Source organism: Scyliorhinus canicula, chromosome 15 (assembly GCF_902713615.1).
Source record: "Scyliorhinus canicula chromosome 15, sScyCan1.1, whole genome shotgun sequence".
Classification (NCBI taxonomy): Eukaryota; Metazoa; Chordata; class Chondrichthyes; order Carcharhiniformes; family Scyliorhinidae; genus Scyliorhinus; species Scyliorhinus canicula.
Window position 1 is genome coordinate 28,301,458 of NC_052160.1, and position 16,908 is coordinate 28,318,365.

Sequence of the window (16,908 nt, forward strand, 5' to 3'; positions counted from 1 at the left end):
GTAATATTCAGTAAAATTTGAGTTTCGACCAAGATAAAACTCTCATTCTGCACCAGGAAATTAATAATTAAAGCAGAAAAATCATAGAATAGGATGAAAGGTTAACAGAAAATTAACGTAACATGATAAACATAAATTGAAAATTTTAAAGTTGGAAATGGGAAGGGTTGGGAGAATAATCCAAGGAACATCCCGAGAGATCCTGACACACACATACATTTATAAATGACTTGGAGAAACACATCAGAAGATCCGAGTTTGCCAACAAGACTAAACTTGGAACCCATGCAGTGAATATAGTCAGTGCAACCCAGTATGGAAGGATTTAGATTGTTCCCAAAACTAGGACAAAGGATAGGAAATATAGATATATATGGGGTGACTGTGGGAAATGTGAAGTTAATATATCAGCTTGTGCATGAGGACAGAAAAGGACAGACGATGTTACAGAATACACCAACAGCGGGAAACAATACAAATAATAGTGTTCATGTTATAGGAATGACTTCCAATACAGTTCTGTGGAAAGGTGAAATAAAATGAATTCACAATGAACTATTCAAATCAAAGGTAAATAAGGCATGTTAAATATAGCACTAGAAAAGGCACTGAACTGTTCAATTATGTTTAGAGATAAGAGGCTGATTCCCCAGGGAAGGTTCATATGGACTTGGACCGAGACCAATTTAGCGGCAGCACAGTGGGTAGCACAGTTGCTTCACAGCTCCAGGTTCCCAGGTTCAATTCCCAGCTTGGCTCAGTGTGGAGTCTGCACGTTCTCCCTGCGTCTGCGTGGATTTCCTCCGGGTGCTCCGGTTTCCTCCCACAAGTCCCGAAAGACGTATGTTTGGCAATTTGGATATTCTGAATTCTCCCTCATTGCACCAGGACACATGCCGGAATGTGGCGACTAGGGGCTTTACAAGTAACTTCATTGTCATGTTAATGTAAACCTACTTGTGACAATAAAGATTATTATTACCATTTATGTACTTGACACTAACATTGTTAAATATAAACTCTAATCTTGGGAGAGAATAAGGAGTATTAAATCAGACTGAACTAGCTGTATAGTCAGCATCTAGCTGAGGCTTACGAAAGAAATGGCAGTCCACCTTTCAAATCTTAGAATGACAGAATACCTGCAGTGCAAAAGGAGACAATTCAGCCCATCGAGTCAACACCGACCCTCCGAAAGAGCACCCCGCCCTATCTTCACCTAACCGTTGGACACTAAGAGGCATTTAGCATGGCCAATCCACCTAACCTGCACATCTTTGGACTGCAGGAAGAAACCAGAGCACCCAGAGGAAACCACACAGACACGGGATGAACGTACACACTCCACACAATCACCCAAGGCTGGAATTGAACGGAGGTCCTGGTGCAGTGCTAACCAGGAATGATCAAAAGACATCCATGAACTAATAACTGGAGGGAAGCTACATTTTCCACTGGCATTCAAAAAATACCAATCTGCCCACAAAATGAAAGGTTTATTAGCTTAGCGTGGGAAATAGGAAAGTTGCCACAATGGATCATTAGGGATGTCCTGTACAACCACATTGACAAGGAATGTGTTATTAGATGCACAAAACATCACTTCTGAAAAAGATCATGTCTTGCCAATCTACTTTAATTCTTCAAATAGATTACCAGGCGATGGAGGAAGACAACCGAGGTATATGGACATTGTAACTCGGTGAGAAATGTAGTATGATGCATGTGTACAATATAGGGTAATAGTGAGCATGTGTGTATCATGGTGGGGTCGTAATTAGAATCTGTTGTGGGGTCGTAATTAGAATCTGTTGAGTGGGAAGAAACCCGTGTGGTAAACTGCACAAGCCTCTCCTGATTCATGCCAAGTACAGTGGTTAGCACAGTTACTTCAAGCTCCAGGTTCGATTCCCGACTTGGGTCAATGTCTGTGCGGAGTCTGCACGTTCTCCTCGTGTCTGCGTGGGTTTCCTCCGGGTGCTCCAGTTTCCTCCCACAGTCCAAAGACGTGCAGGTCAGGTGGATCGGCCATGGTAAATTGCCCTTAAGTGTCCCAACAAAGGGTAGGTGGGGTTACTGGGTTACAGGGATAGGTGGAGGCGTGGGCTGAAGTAGGGTGCTCTTTCCATCAGTGTAGACTCAATGAATCAAATGGCCTCCTTCTGCACTGTAAATTCTATGGATTCTAAGTGGTATATCAAAGAAACAAGGCAACAGAAAAATAGAAACATGGGGAACGAGGGTCAGAGATTGGCAGGAAAGGCCAGATAGTAAAAAATCCCAAGAATGCACAAAGAATCAAGACTGGATGTTACAAAGATAGCAAAAAAAGACAGCAAAAAAAGACTAAAAGGCTCTGTATCCGAATGTACATAGCATTCATAATAAAGTAACTAAATTGATCATACACATCCAAGCAAATAAATATGACGCAATAGTGATTACGGAGACCTGGCTTCAGGGTAACAAGGATTGTGTCCTGAATATTATGGGGTACATGACATTCAAGAAGAATAGGAAGTTAGGTGGAGGGGCAGTACTGCTGATCACAAACGGTGCAATAGTTGACGATGATCTTGGTTCAATTCCGGCTTGGGTCACTGTCTGTGCGGAGTCTGCACATCCTCCCCGTGTGTGCGTGGGTTTCCTCCGGGTGCTCCGGTTTCCTCCCACAGTCCAAAGATGTGCAGGTTAGGTGGATTGGCCATGATAAATTGCCCTTAGTGTCCAAAATTGGCCTTAGTGTTGGGTGGGGTTACTGGGTTATGGGCATAGGGTGGAGGTGTTGACCTTGGGTACGGTGCTCTTTCAGAGCCGGTGCAGACTCGATGGGCCGAATGACCTCCTTCTGCACTGTAAATTCTATGATCTATGAATAGAGAAGCAGTGGCAGACATTTATGAGGATATTTCAGAATACTCAGTAAGTATATTTCTTCCATGAAGAAAACTTTTAGAGGGAAGACCTGACTTCCATGGTTAATTAAGGAAATTAAGGAAAACATCCAACTTAAGGAAAAGGCATATAACTGTGTTAAGATCAGGGACAGGTCAATGGATTGGTCAGAATAAGGAACAGCAGAGAATGACAAAGGCTAATCAGAAAAACAGATTATAAAATGAGAGGAAGCTAGTTAGGAAAGTAAAAATGGATAACAAAAGATTCTACAGTATTTAAACAGAGAAGAGTGACTAAAGTGAGTATTGGTTCCTCAATGAGAATGTTGAGTTAATAGCAGATAATAAGGAAATGGCGGATTTTACTTTGCTTTACTATACAAAGAAGACATAAAAGGAATTCCAGTAATAGCGATAAATCAGGAGGTGGAGGGGAGAGAGGAACTTAGTAAATTACAATCAAGAGGGAAGCAGTACTGAGTAAACTAACGGAGCTGCGAGCTGAAGTCGCTGGATCCAGAGAACTTCATCCGAGGTCTGAAAAGAGATGTATAATGAGGCAGTAAATGGGCTAGTATTAATTTTCCAAAATTCCCTAGATTAAGGAACGGTTACATTAGACTGGAAAGGAGCAAATATAAACCCTAAATTCAAGGAGGGAGACAGAAAACAGGAAACTATAGACCAGTTAGTTTGATGTTTGTTATGGGGAAGGAGTTGAATCGACCATTAAAGATGTTATATATGTGCAAATAGAAAAACTCAGAAGTAATCGGGAAGAGTCAGATGGTTTTGTGGAAGGGAAATCATGTTTAACCAATTTGTTAGAGTTCTTTGAAGGAGTAACATGTGCTGTAGATAAAAGGGAGCCTGAAAACGTCCTGTACTCAAGATTTCCAAAAAGGAATTTGTTACGGTGTGACATCAAAGGTCATTGTGGAAAATAAAAACTCATGGCGAAGGGAGCAACATATTCGAGTGGACAGAAGACTGGCTGGCAGAAAACAGAGTATGCAAAAATTAGTCTTTGTCTGAGTGGCAGGATATGGCGAGTGGGGTCCTGCAGGGACCTTGTGCTGGAGCCTCAACTTTTAACAATTTACATCAATGACTTAGATGAGGAGAGCAATAGCCAGATGGAGCATGACATGGGAAAATGTGAAGTTGTTCACTTTGGCAGGACGAATAAGAAACCAGAGTATTACTTAAATGGAGAAAGGCAGGGCAGCAGGGCGTTGCAGTGGTTAGCACTGCTGCCGCACGGCACCGAGGACCCATGTTCGATCCCAGCCCCTGGTCACTGTCCACATGGAGTTTGCACATTCTCCCCATGTTTGCATGGGTCTCACCCCCACAACCCAAAGATGTACAGGGTAGGTGGATTGGCCACGCTAAATTGCCCCTTAATTGGAAAAAAAATGAATCGGGTACTTTAAATTTATTTTTAAAAATGGAGAAATACTGCAGAATTGTGAGGTGCAGAGGATCTAGGAACTCTTGGCACAAGTTACTCTTTTGCAGGTGCATGTAATCATGTAATCAAGGTGGTGAATGGAATGCTATCTTTATTACAAGAGGAAGTGACATAAAAGTACAGGATAGAGACGAGGAGCATTTTTTTCTAGGAGGGTTGCGTGACTTTGGAACTCTGCCTCAGAAGGCAGTGGAAACTGGGTCATTGAACATTTAAAGGCAGAGGGAGATAGGTCCTTGTTAGGCAAGGGAATCAAAGGTTATAATCTAATCATCTTTATTGTAACAAGTAATTTTACATTAACACTGCAATGAAGTTACTGTGAAAAGCTTCTAGTCACCACACTTGGAGTACACGGAGGGAGATTTCAGAATGTTCAATTCACCTAACAAGCACGTCTTTCAGGACTTGTGGGAGGGAACCGGAGCACCCGGAGGAAACCCATGCAGACGGGGAGAACGTGCAGACTCCGCACAGACAGTGACCCAAGCCGGGATCGAACCTGGGACCCTGGCGCTGTGGAGAAACAGTGCTAATCACTGTGCTACTGTGTCGCCCAGTGTCAGTTTAAAGGAAGAGGTTTATAATGCTGCCAAATGAAACATAAAGCTGAGGTTATCACGGATAGTTGGGAATGTGGAATTCACACAAACAGAACATAGAAAAATACAGCACAGAACAGGCCCTTCGGCCCACGATGTTGTGCCGAACTTTTGTCCTAGATTAAGCACAAATTAATCTATACCCCATCATTCTACCTTAATCCATGTACCTATCCAATAGCCGCTTGAAGGTCCCTAATGCTTCCGACTCAACTACTTCCACAGGCAGGGCATTCCATGCCCCCACTACTCTCTGGGTAAAGAACCTACCTCTGACATCCCCCCTATATTTTCCACCATTCACCTTAAATTTAATGTCCCCTTGTAATGGTTTGTTCCACCCGGGGAAAACGTCTCTGACTGTCTATCAATTCCCCTGATCATCTTCTCAATCTCTATCAAGTCGCCCCTCATCCTTCTCCGTTCTAATGAGAAACGGCCAAGCACCCTCAACCTTTCCTCGTGAGACCTACTCTCCACTCCAGGCAACATTCTGGTAAATCTCCTTTGCACCTTTTCCAAAGCTTCCACATCCTTCCTAAAATGAGGCGACCAGAACTACACACAGTACTCCAAATGTGGCCTTACCAAGGTTTTATACAGCTGCATCACCACCTCACGGCTCTTAAATTCAATCCCTCTGCTAATGAACGCTAGCACACCATAGGCCTTCTTCACAGCTCTATCAACTTGAGTGGCAACTTTCAAAGATGTATGAACACAGACCCCAAGATTTCTCTGCTCCTCCAAACTGCCAAGAACCCTCCCGTTGACCCTGTATTCCGCATTCATATTTGTCCTTCCAAAATGGACCTCACATTTTTCAGGGTTAAACTCCATCTGCCACTTTTCAGCCCAGCTCTGCATCCTATGTCTCTTTGCAGCCGACAACAGCCCTCCTCGCTATCCACAACTCCACCAATCTTCGTATCATCTGGAAATTTATTGACCCACCCTTCAACTCCCTCATCCAAGTCATTAGTGAAAATCACAAACAGCAGAGGACCCAGAATTGATCCCTGCGGTACGCCACTGGTAACTGGGCTCCAGGCTGAATATTTGCCATCCACCACCACTCTCTGACTTCTATCGGTTAGCCAGTTCGTTATCCAACTGGCCAAATTTCCCACTGTCCCATGCCTCCTTACTTTCTGCATAAGCCTACCATGGGGAACCTTATCAAATGCCTTACTAAAATCCATGTACACCACATCCACTGCTTTACCTTCATCCACGTGCTTGGCCACCTCCTCAAAGAATTCAATAAGACTTGTGAGGCAAGACCTACCCCTCACAAATCCGTGTTGACTATCCCTCATCAAGCAGTGTAATTATAGCCCAGTTAGCTTAACTTTGGTAGTAGGGAAGATGCTGGAATCTATCAAGGAAGAAATAGCGAGGCATCTGGATGGAAATTGTCCCATTGGGCAGATGCAGCACGAGTTCATAAAGGGCAGGTTGTGCCTAACTAATTTAGTGGAATTTTGAGGACATTAGCAGTGCGGTAGACAACGGGGAGCCAATGGATGTGGTATATCTGGATTTCCAGAAAGCTGTTGACAAGGTGCCACACAAAAGGTTGCTGCATCAGATAAAGATGCATGGTGTTACGGGTAAAGTAGTAGCATGGATAGAGAATTGGTTAATTAATAGAAAGCAAAGAGTGGGGATTAATGGGAGTTTCTCTGGTTGGCAATCAGTAGCTAGTGGTGTCTGTGCTCGTTGGAATTTAGACGGATGCGGGCAGGATCTTATAGAAACATAAAATTATGAAGGGAATAGATAGGATAGATGCGGGCAGGTTGTTTCCACTGGCGGGTGAAAGCAGAACTAGGGGGTATAGCCTCAAAATAAGGAGAAGTAGATTTAGGACTGAGCTTAGGAGGAACTTCTTCACCCAAAGGGTTGTGAATCTATGGAATTCCCTGCCCAGTGAAGCAGTTGAGGCTCCTTCATTCAATGTTTTCAAGATAAAGATAGATAGTTTTTTGAAGAATAAAGGAATAAAGGGTTATGGTGTTCGGGCCGGAAAGTGGAGATGAATCCACAAAAAGCATGATCTCATTGAATGGTGCAGCAGGCTCGAAGGGCCAGATGGCCTATTCCTGCTCCTAGTTCTTATGTTATCGCCCTGATAATCGGGAGTTGACAACTGGGGCAGTGATTGGCTGGGTTGGATTCATCCTGCTTTTGTGGACAAGATATACCTGGGCAGTTCTCCTGTGTTGTCATTATTGGGAGAGCTTGGCTAAGGGTACAGATAGCTCTGGAGTACAAGTCTTCAATACTATTGCTGGAAAGTTGTCATGACCCAAAGTCTTTGCAACATCCAGTGCCTTCAGTGATTTCTTGATATCACGTTAAGTGAATCGAATTGGCTGAAGACTGGCATCTGTGATACTGGGGGCCTCAGGAGGAGGCTGAGATGGATCATCCACTCAGTACTTCTGGCTAAACATTGTTGAAAATGTTTCAGCTTTGTCTTTTGCAATCATGTGCTGGGGTCCCTCATCATGGACGAAGGGAGATATTTGTAGAGCCTCCTCCTCCAATTACTTGTTTAATTGTCCACTATGATTCATGACTGAGATATAGCAGGACTGCAGAGCTTAAATCTGATCTATCGGTTGAGAAATTGCTTAGCTGTCTGTCACGTGCTGCTGCTGCAATTTTGCATACAAATAGTTCTGCGCGTAGTTTCAACAGGTTGACCCTTCACTTTTAAGTCTGCCTGGTGTTGCTCCTAGCATGCCCTCCTGCACTCTTCATTGGACCAGGGCTGATCCTCCGGTTTGATGGTAATGATAGAGTGGGAGATATGCTGGGCCAAGAGGTTAGATTATGGTTGTATATAATTTTGCTCCGGCTATGGCCCACAGCATCTCAAAGATACCCCGTTTTGAGTTGCTATATCTGTTTGAAATCTATCCTATGTAGCACAGTGGTAATGGTTCACATGATGTAGGGCATTTTCAATGTGAGGATGGGACTTTGCATCCACAAAGACTGCACAGCGGTCACTCCTTCCAATACTGCAATGAATAGATGCATCTGCAACAGGTAGATTTATGATGATGAGGTCAAGTAGGTTTTTCCTCGCCAGTTCCCTTGGCACTTGCTGCAGACCCAGTACAGCAGCTATGTCCTATAGGACTCGGCTAGCTCGGTCAGTATTAGTTCTACCGATTCCCTCCTGATGATGAATGGGCATGATAGGGCTATGAGTTAACATGGACAGTATGAGGGTCATGGGGATGGGTGGGAGTCACAGTAGCTAGCACTGTTGCTTCCCAGCTCCAGAGTCCAAGGTTTGATTAATCGCTTGGGTTACTGTCTGTGCGGAATCTGTATGTTCTCCCGTGTCTGCATGGGATTCCTCCGGGTGCTCCGGTTTCCTCCACAAGTTCTGAAAGACGTGCTGTTAGGTAATTTGGACATTCAGAATTCTCCCTCTGTGTACCTGAACTGGCGCCAAAATGTGGCTTTCTAGAGTAACTTTACCGAGTGTTAATGTCAGCCTACTTGTGACAATAAAGATTATTATTAGTTGAGGGGATGTGAAGGTGAGGTCCAAAGGGCCAAAAACCTAACACCTAGGATGACGAACTGAGATAGGCCTTCTAATGAGCCCACCTTCACTCGCCCACCCCCGTGACTGCCTACACTCGGAAAGAGATCTGGCAAATACGGAAGTTTCCAGACTCAAACTACCAACTTGGCAGTCAAAATCCAGCCCCGAGTCTGAACCTTCACTGTGACAATAGGCCCAGAGATTCCAGGTCTCCTCCCAAAATATAAAAAGAAAAAGAGGCTTCTGAAAACCTTGTTGAAGAGGTTGGACTGTGTATACATCAACAACAACTTTCTATTTTTAGAGTGTCGTTAACAAAAAACAGCCCAAGGCTCGTCACAGAACCATTATAAAACTGCTTAGGAGATTTGGGGCTTTTTCAAGCTGCAGGTAAAATTTTGGAAAAAGTGCTTTGTGGTTCTCCAGGGACAGGGATGGGGGACACTTTAGGTTTTCTGGGAATGCAGGAAGCTCAGCTCTCAGCTGATCTTTACAAGTCTGGTGGGTAGGGTCAAGGAGGATTTATGGAGGTGGGATAGCTATTCCCTATTGTTGGCAGGCCAGGTGTAGGCAGTCAAGATGAACATTTTGCCACCGTTTTATTTTAATTCCAGTGCCTCTCATTTTTTTTATTGGGAGGGATAGATGGGTCTTGTTGTTTGTATGGGCAGGTAAAGTGGCAAGGGTTGGGAGGACAGTACTTCAGAAAGGGTGACAGTCTGGCAGGGGGCTGGCCCTTCTGAACCTGTTATTTATTATTGGGCGGCAAATGCTGAGAAGTTGCAAGGTTGGAGTAGGGGGATGGAGATGTTGTGGGTGATGATGGAGACAGGCTCTTGTAAGGGCTCAGGATTGTGGTCACCGGCAACGGCGCCACTCCCATTTGCCCTGTGAAGTACTCGGGGTGTCCGGTGGTGGTGGCCACGGTGAAAACATAGAGGCAATTTCAGCAGCACTTTAGGGTTGGGTGGAGTCAAAGTTGATACCGGTCCAAGGGAACCATGGGTTTGAGCCAGTGAGGATGGATACTACGTTTCGGGGATGAGCAGAGCGAGGGGTGATGGAAATGAAGGTCTTTTTTTATTTTTTATATATATAAAAATATTATATAAGGGCATTTGCTAGTTTGGAGGAGCTGGGGGAGAAGTTTGGCATCCCGCCCGGGGTGGGTGGTGTGTGTGTGTGTGTGGGTGGGTGGGTGGGTGGGTGGGTGGGTGGGGTGTGTGTGTGTGTGTGTGTGTGTGTGTGTGTGTGTGTGTGTGTGTGTGTGTGTGTGTGGGGTCAGGTACAGGCAGGTGCGGGATTTCGCAGAAAATTTTCTGGTGGGAAGATTTTGGGGGAGGATATGGGATCACTGGATCAGGATTATGGCCAAGTGGAAGGAGGAGTTGGGGTTGGCGCTGGAGAAGGGACTGTGGCGTGAGATGTTGCGGCGGGGGAATACCTCAACCTCATGCATGAGGCTGGGGTTAATACAGCTAACACTAGTGTATAAGGCCAATCTGACAAGTCGAGGATGAGCCGGTTTATGAGAGTCTGGAGGATATTTGTGAGCGGTGTGGGAGGGGTCCAACCAATCACCTACATATGTTCTGGTCGTGCCCGAAGTTGGAGAAATTATGGAGGTCATTCTTCAGCACCATGTCAGCGATCTAATAATAATATTTATTACTGACACAAGTAGGCTTACATTAACACTACAATGAAGGGGGCAGCACGGTGGCGCAGTGGATTAGCACTGCAGTCTCACGGCGCCGAGGTCCCAGGTTCGATCCCGGCTCTAGGTCACTGTCCGTGTGGAGTTTGCACATTCTCCCCGTGTTTGCATGGGTTTCACCCCCACAATCCAAAGATGTGCAGGGTAGGTGGATTGAACACGCTAAATTGCCCCTTAATTGGAAAAAATGAATTGGGTACTCTAAATTTATTTTTTAAAACACTACAATGAAGTTATTGTGAAAATCCCCGAGTCACCACATTCCCTCGTCTGTTCAGGTACACTGAGGGAGAATTCAAATGTCCAAATCACCTAATAGCATGTCTTTCAGTACTTGTGGGAGGAAACCGGAGCTCCCGGAGGAAACCCGCAGACACAGGGAGAACGTGCAGACTCTGCACAGACAATGACCCAAGCCGGCAATCGTGCCTGGATCTCTGGCACTGTGAAGCAACAGTGCTAACCATCTTGCATGTGGATTTAGAGCAGAGTCCCCTGGAGGCCATATTTAGGGTGCCGGATCAACCGAATTTGCAGACAGAAACAGGCGCATATGTTTTAGCCGTCACCTCATCCTGGTGGGTCCTGTGTGATGGAAGTCAATTTCTTCGCCCTGTGCCTCGGTGTGGTGGGGGATTTAATGGAGTTCTTCCACTTGGAAAAGTGATATTTGCTCTGAGGGGGTTCCATAAGAGATGGGGTTTGTTTATACCAAGGAGATGGTTTTCAGCTGCTGGGAGGGGGTTGGGGTTGTGTGTTGGTTTCACTTTGTATTGTTGCATGCTTTAAATGTTAAAATGCTAAAAAATTTAAATAAAAATACTTTTTTTTTTTAAAATGAGACCATGCCACAAAAGGAGGATTAGGTCACATGACCAACAGTTTGGTGAAAGAGGTAGGTTTTAACGAGTGCCTCAAAAGGAGGAAAGTAAGATGCAGAGTGGCAGAGACAGAATTCCAGCACTTAGAACCTAGAAACTGACGGTACAGTCTGATACTAAACCAGTATGTATGTGTCATGAGCTTCCATTCATACCACAACAAAGATCACCTATTTCCATCTGCGTTAAATTGTTCAAATTTGTCCCTGTCTCAGCTTATCTGCTGCTGAATCTCGATTTGTCTTTGTTACTTCTAGACTTAACTATGTTCAATACACTCCTGGCAGCCTCCCATATGAAAATCGCTTATTGTCAAAAGTAGGTTTCAAATGAAGTTACTGTGAAAGGCCCCTAGTCGCCACATTCCAGCACCTGTTCGGGGAGGCTGGTACGGGAATGCTGGCCTGCCTTGGTCTGCTTTAAAAGCCAGCTCTTTAGCCCTGTGCTAAACCAACCCATATTCTACCCTCTATAAACTTGAAGCCATCCCACTTCTGTACCAATGGTGGCGCAAGAGGTTAGAATGACATGAGCACAGATATCAGAGATTTGTAGGGTTAGAAGATTACATAGATAAGGATGGTGATGTCATGGAGGGATTTGAAAACAAAGATGCAAATTTTAAAATTCAGACATTGCTCGGCCAGGAGGCAATGTAGGTCTGTGAACACAGGAGAACCAGTAATAATAGAACATAGAACAGTACAGCACAGAACAGGCCCTTCGGCCCTCAATGTTGTGCCGAGCCATGATCACCCTACTCAAACCCACATATCCACCCTATACCCGTAACCCAACAACCCCCCCCTTAACCTTACATTTATTAGGACACTACGGGCAATTTAGCATGGCCAATCCACCTAACCCACACATCTTTGGACTGTGGGAGGAAACCGGAGCACCCGGAGGAAACCCACGCACACAGGGGGAGGACGTGCAGACTCCACACAGACAGTGACCCAGCCGGGAATCGAACCTGGGTCCCTGGAGCTGTGAAGCATTTATGCTAACCACCATGCTACCCAGCTAACATATGGAGAGAGGGGGAAGTTGGGTGATTACAGTTTAGAGGGAATAGGATTGAGGGTGCAGGAGGTGAGTTTCATGGATTAAATGAGTGCAGAGAAAGGAGAGAAACCAGAGAAAGATTATGAAACCAGGGCTAAGGCAGGGAAAGCTTTTGACCTGGGCTAGTGGACAAAGCAACTGAGCAATGGTCTGGATTTTAGTAACAAAAACTACCATTGGCTTCTCGCACTTATTGTTTGAGGGGTGGGTGGTGGAGATATGGGAGGTGTTTAAGAAGACAGGTGCAGCAGTGCAGACAAGAAGCCACGGCTTGCATTCCAGGATGAACTGCAGATAGTGATTATTTTTATCAGACATTAAAACAATTATTTGGAATAGGTAAATTAGCGAGAATGAGGGGACATGCTGGTGAGAGGTTTTGATTTAGAGTAGATAGAGAAAAGCTATAATGTCTGTGGGAAGTGGGTCAATAACCAAATGTCTTAGATTTAAAAGGTGAGATGAAGAAAAAGGTTTTCACGTGTTTAGACCTGGAGTCCTTTATTTAAAAAAAGGTAGAAACGGATTCCATAATTAAACTGAAAAAATGAGTTGAACAGGTACTTAAAGCATGAGGAACTTACAGGGTTACAGATAAAAAGCAAAGATGTGGTGATCGTAAAAATAAAGTTGGGAACGATGAGCCCCTTGTGCTGCAAGTTCCCATGATTCATAGAATTTACAGTGCAGAAGGAGGCCTTTCAGCCCATTGAGTCTGCACCAGCCATTGGAAAGAGCACCCTACTCCAGCCCATGCTTCCACCCTATCCCTGTAACCCAGTAATCCCACTTAACTTTTTTGGACTTCAGGCAATTTAGCATAGCCAATCCACCTAACCACACATCTTTGGATTGTGGGAGGAAACCGGAGCACCCGGAGGAAACCCACGCAGACCCGAAAAGAACGCGCAGACTCTGCACAGACAGTGACCCAAGCCGGGAATCGAACCTGGAGCTGTGAAGCAACTGTGCTAACTACTGTGCTACCCTTCGTGCAATTCATACAAATTTGAAAGCACAAGAACTCGGTTAGATGTCAAAATTCTTTTTCTGAATGAATATTGAACTTCGGAATATCTTGCCAGATGGTGCAATGGATGCAGGTTTGTTACTACTATCGCAAAGGGAGTTGGACAAGTTGATGGAGGCGCCTGATATCACAGTGCACAAAGGAAAGTGGTAGGTGATATACCTTGCCAATGTCAGCCAGTTTTCTTTTTTAAACCTCACCTTCAGCAGTTGACAAAGAATTTCCCAGACATTGTCCACCAGAACTGGCCATGTGTTTTTGTAAAAATATTTTGGCCTCGCCCAGGAGATGACTTTGTTGCTGATGGATGGGAGAACAGAGTCCCCAAAAGACTTGATGGACCAGCTGACCTTTTTCTGCTCATGTTTTCATATGTTAACAAAGAACACAAATGGGACTGAAAAATAAATACAGCATGACTACTCTGGCATCAAGGGATGAAGTACCTCTGATCCATTTTCAAACCATGTTATCTGCACCATGTACCTGGTGCAAGTCTGGTCACAGAAATCACTTCAATTTTCGAATATACTTGTGTGTGTAATATCTTCCATTTATATCTCAGTATTATATAATAATAATCTTTATTAGTGTCACAAGCAGGGATTACTGTCTGTGTGGAGTTTGCACATTGACCCCCACAACCCAAAGATATGCAGGTTAAATGGATTGGCCACACTAAATTGCCCCTTAATTGGAAAAAAAACTGGGTACTCAAATTAATTTTTAAAATTAGTGTCACAAGTAGGCTTACATTAACACTGCAATGAAGTTACTGTGAAAATCCACTAGTCACCACACTACCACACCCATTTGGGTACACTGGGGGAGAATTCAGAATGTCCAATTTACCCAACAAGCACACCTTTGGGGACTTGTGGGAAAAAACCAGAGTGCCCGGAGGAAACCCAGACAGACAGGGAGAACCTTCAGACTCCGGGGACCCAGACAGTGACCCAAGCCGGGAAACAAACCCAGGTTCCTGGCACTGTGAAGCAACAGTGCCACAAAGCTTACCAAATGATTATCTACCTCAGCAGCCTTTGGATATGGCAATTGCCAATTCATCTTGTTACTTAATAATCCATCCACTTTAACCCCATACCTGAGCTGTACCTGCAGCCATGTGGAGATCACTGGGGCAATGTCATCAGGGTCTGTAGTGTAGCGGATTAACGTATTGTTGAGGGCCACAATCTCAAACAATGTTTTATTCTGGGGTCACTCTCAGGTATGCTGGGGTATGGGCCTGCACACAGCAAGCTCATGTTTTTGTTGGGGCACAGTATTAAACATGGCACCAAGGCAGGTAGGTAATAGTCAAAACATAGGTCAGCCACTAAATGACAAACAGTTTTGAGGGACTGAATGGTCTCCACCTATCATTATGTTCTTGACATCAAAGTATTATAGATAGTGGCACAGCAAAGGCCATATACCATCACAGAGGATGCCAGCAGGGCCATTTCCACTTGCTGCACAGAAGGTGGGGTAACAATACGTCCCAAATGCACTCCCTTGATGAAACGCAAAGAGATGAGTGCAGGTCACCACTACCCGGGAGAGAGGCAGTTCAGCCGTGGATTGTATAAGAGGCTCACTGCAGAGAAGCAAAACATCTCCCAGCCGAGAGGCCCACAGCAGGAAAGCAGCCTTGCCCTCTCCTCAGCTAGGCTGGGGTTCATTAGCTCAGGACCAGGCTGAGAGGAGCCGCACTCACCATGATTATACTGCAGTCTCCTCCCCGTCCGGCTCATGCTCCGAGCATCCAGCGCAGCCCCTTTAACCGAGCGAGGGCGGTGTTGTGCGGCTGGCTGTCGCTGCGTCTCTCCGTCTTTCGGGCCTAGTCAGCAGGCTTCCCCCGCGCCATTTCCGCCGCCGACCCCTGGATCCGGTTCCGCCCTGGCGGGAGCGGGCCGGCTCAGACCGGATTGCACCAGATCCCAGCCTGCCTGCCCATTGGCTGGCTGCGAGGCTGCGTGTTGATTGGCCAGGTGAAGGTTCGTCCTCTGATTGGCTGACGCCTCAGGGGGCCCGGACCAATCACGCTTAGACTGTGTAATTAGACCTGCCCAGGTAACAGGAAGACTTTGCCCAATGTGTCAATACTGTAAGGGAAAATCTCTCCTGAAAGCATTTCAGAAATTAGCTTCTTTGTTGTTCTTTCCAAGGCAGTTATTCAAAAGAATTTCACATGTGGTTTTACAGCACAGAAATAATTTATTGCAACATAATTTAAGAGGTGACTCAAGTAGTGGGAAGGTCTGGGTGCTTGCTATGTATATGTATTTCCTGAAGACATCAAGAACTCAAAGCTTGAACAGCATTCTCAAAACATAAAGAATTGCTAAAGCACAGGAACGACTCGAACTCTTAAAAAGGGATTTACTAAAACTGATTTGGAGTGCCTTGTTGCATAAGCTTAAGTAGGGTACTCTTTCCAAGGGCCGGTGCAGACTCGATGGGCCGAATGACCTCCTGCACTCTAAGTTCTATAATAGGGCTGAAATGTGGACCTCGGGTAAAGCAGGGATCCAAAGACTAGAAAGTTGTGAAATGTGGTCCTGGAGACGTGTGGAGCAGGACAGTTGGATAGAACACGAGCAGTGAAGAAGTTCTTAGGATGGTAGAGGAAGAAAGATCATTGGTGAATATCATCAAGAAAAGGCAATAAGGTTGGATTTTTAGAATTATTTCGTGGGGTGTAGCATCATTAACAAGGCCAGCATTTGTTGCCCATCCTTAACTGCTCTTGAGAAGGTGGTGGTGAGCTGCCTTCTTGAACCACTGCCGTCAATCTAGTGCTGGTACACCCTCAGTGCTGTTAAGAAGAAAGTTCCAGGCTTTTGATTCAGTGGCAGTGAAGGAATGGCAACATACTTCCAAGTCAAGATCATGTATGGTTTGGAGGCAAACTTGTAGGTGGTGAAGTCCCCATGTGTCTGTTGCCCTTGTCTTTCTAGATGGTAGGAATTGAGGTTTGGAAGTGCTGAAAAAGGAAGCTTGGTGAGAGCTGCAGTGCATATTGTAGATGGTACACACTGTTGCAATTGTGTGTCTGTGGTGGATGGGGTGCCAATTAAGCGAGCTACTTTGTTCAGATGGTATCGAGCTTCTTGAGTGTTGTTACAGTTGCACTCATCCAGGCAAGTGGAGTATATTGCATCACACTCCTGACGTCTACCTTGATGGAACCATCAATTCACCAGACATGTGTTTCCGATGTGAATCTAGGCTTTAATCGACTTACTTCAGAGCCAGCCTGTTACCTGTCGATGAACTCGTAGTGAACTCAGGCTGACTCTGGACAAGGGTATTTATACAGCTGCACTAGGGGTAGGAGTCATGGGCGGAGCCAAGGGTGGAGCCCAGTACAAGTTCCTGAGTGCTCCCAGCGCTACTCCCCCTAGTGGTATGATAGCGCTACTGCGCTTACAAAGACAGTGCGAATTAACATATATACATCCGAGCTTCATACTCTCCTGGTTCGACCGGGGACTGGGGGCGCTGGTGGCTGGCCGGCGCAGGGGTGCGGAACTGGTGGAGCGAGCTCGTGGGCTCGGGAGCGCAAGGGCACGGCAGCATGGGGTGTAGAGTGAGAGGTCCTTCTGTGGTGGTAGAGGGGGCGCTGGATCCGGTGGGTGCCAGATCCCGGAGGGATATTGTGT

The 16,908-nt window shown here is 45.5% G+C and overlaps 1 protein-coding gene across 1 annotated transcript in view; it reads right to left on the minus strand.

Annotated features, from left to right (window-relative positions):
- The window catches only part of xpo6 (exportin 6), a 136,860-nt gene extending 121,674 nt beyond the window's left edge, over positions 1-15,186 (minus strand). The window contains 1 exon segment of the mRNA XM_038820897.1: positions 14,961-15,186. Coding sequence (XP_038676825.1) covers positions 14,961-14,963 — 3 coding nt within the window. The 5' untranslated portion in view covers positions 14,964-15,186.
- Positions 15,187-16,908: the final 1,722 nt, after the last annotated feature.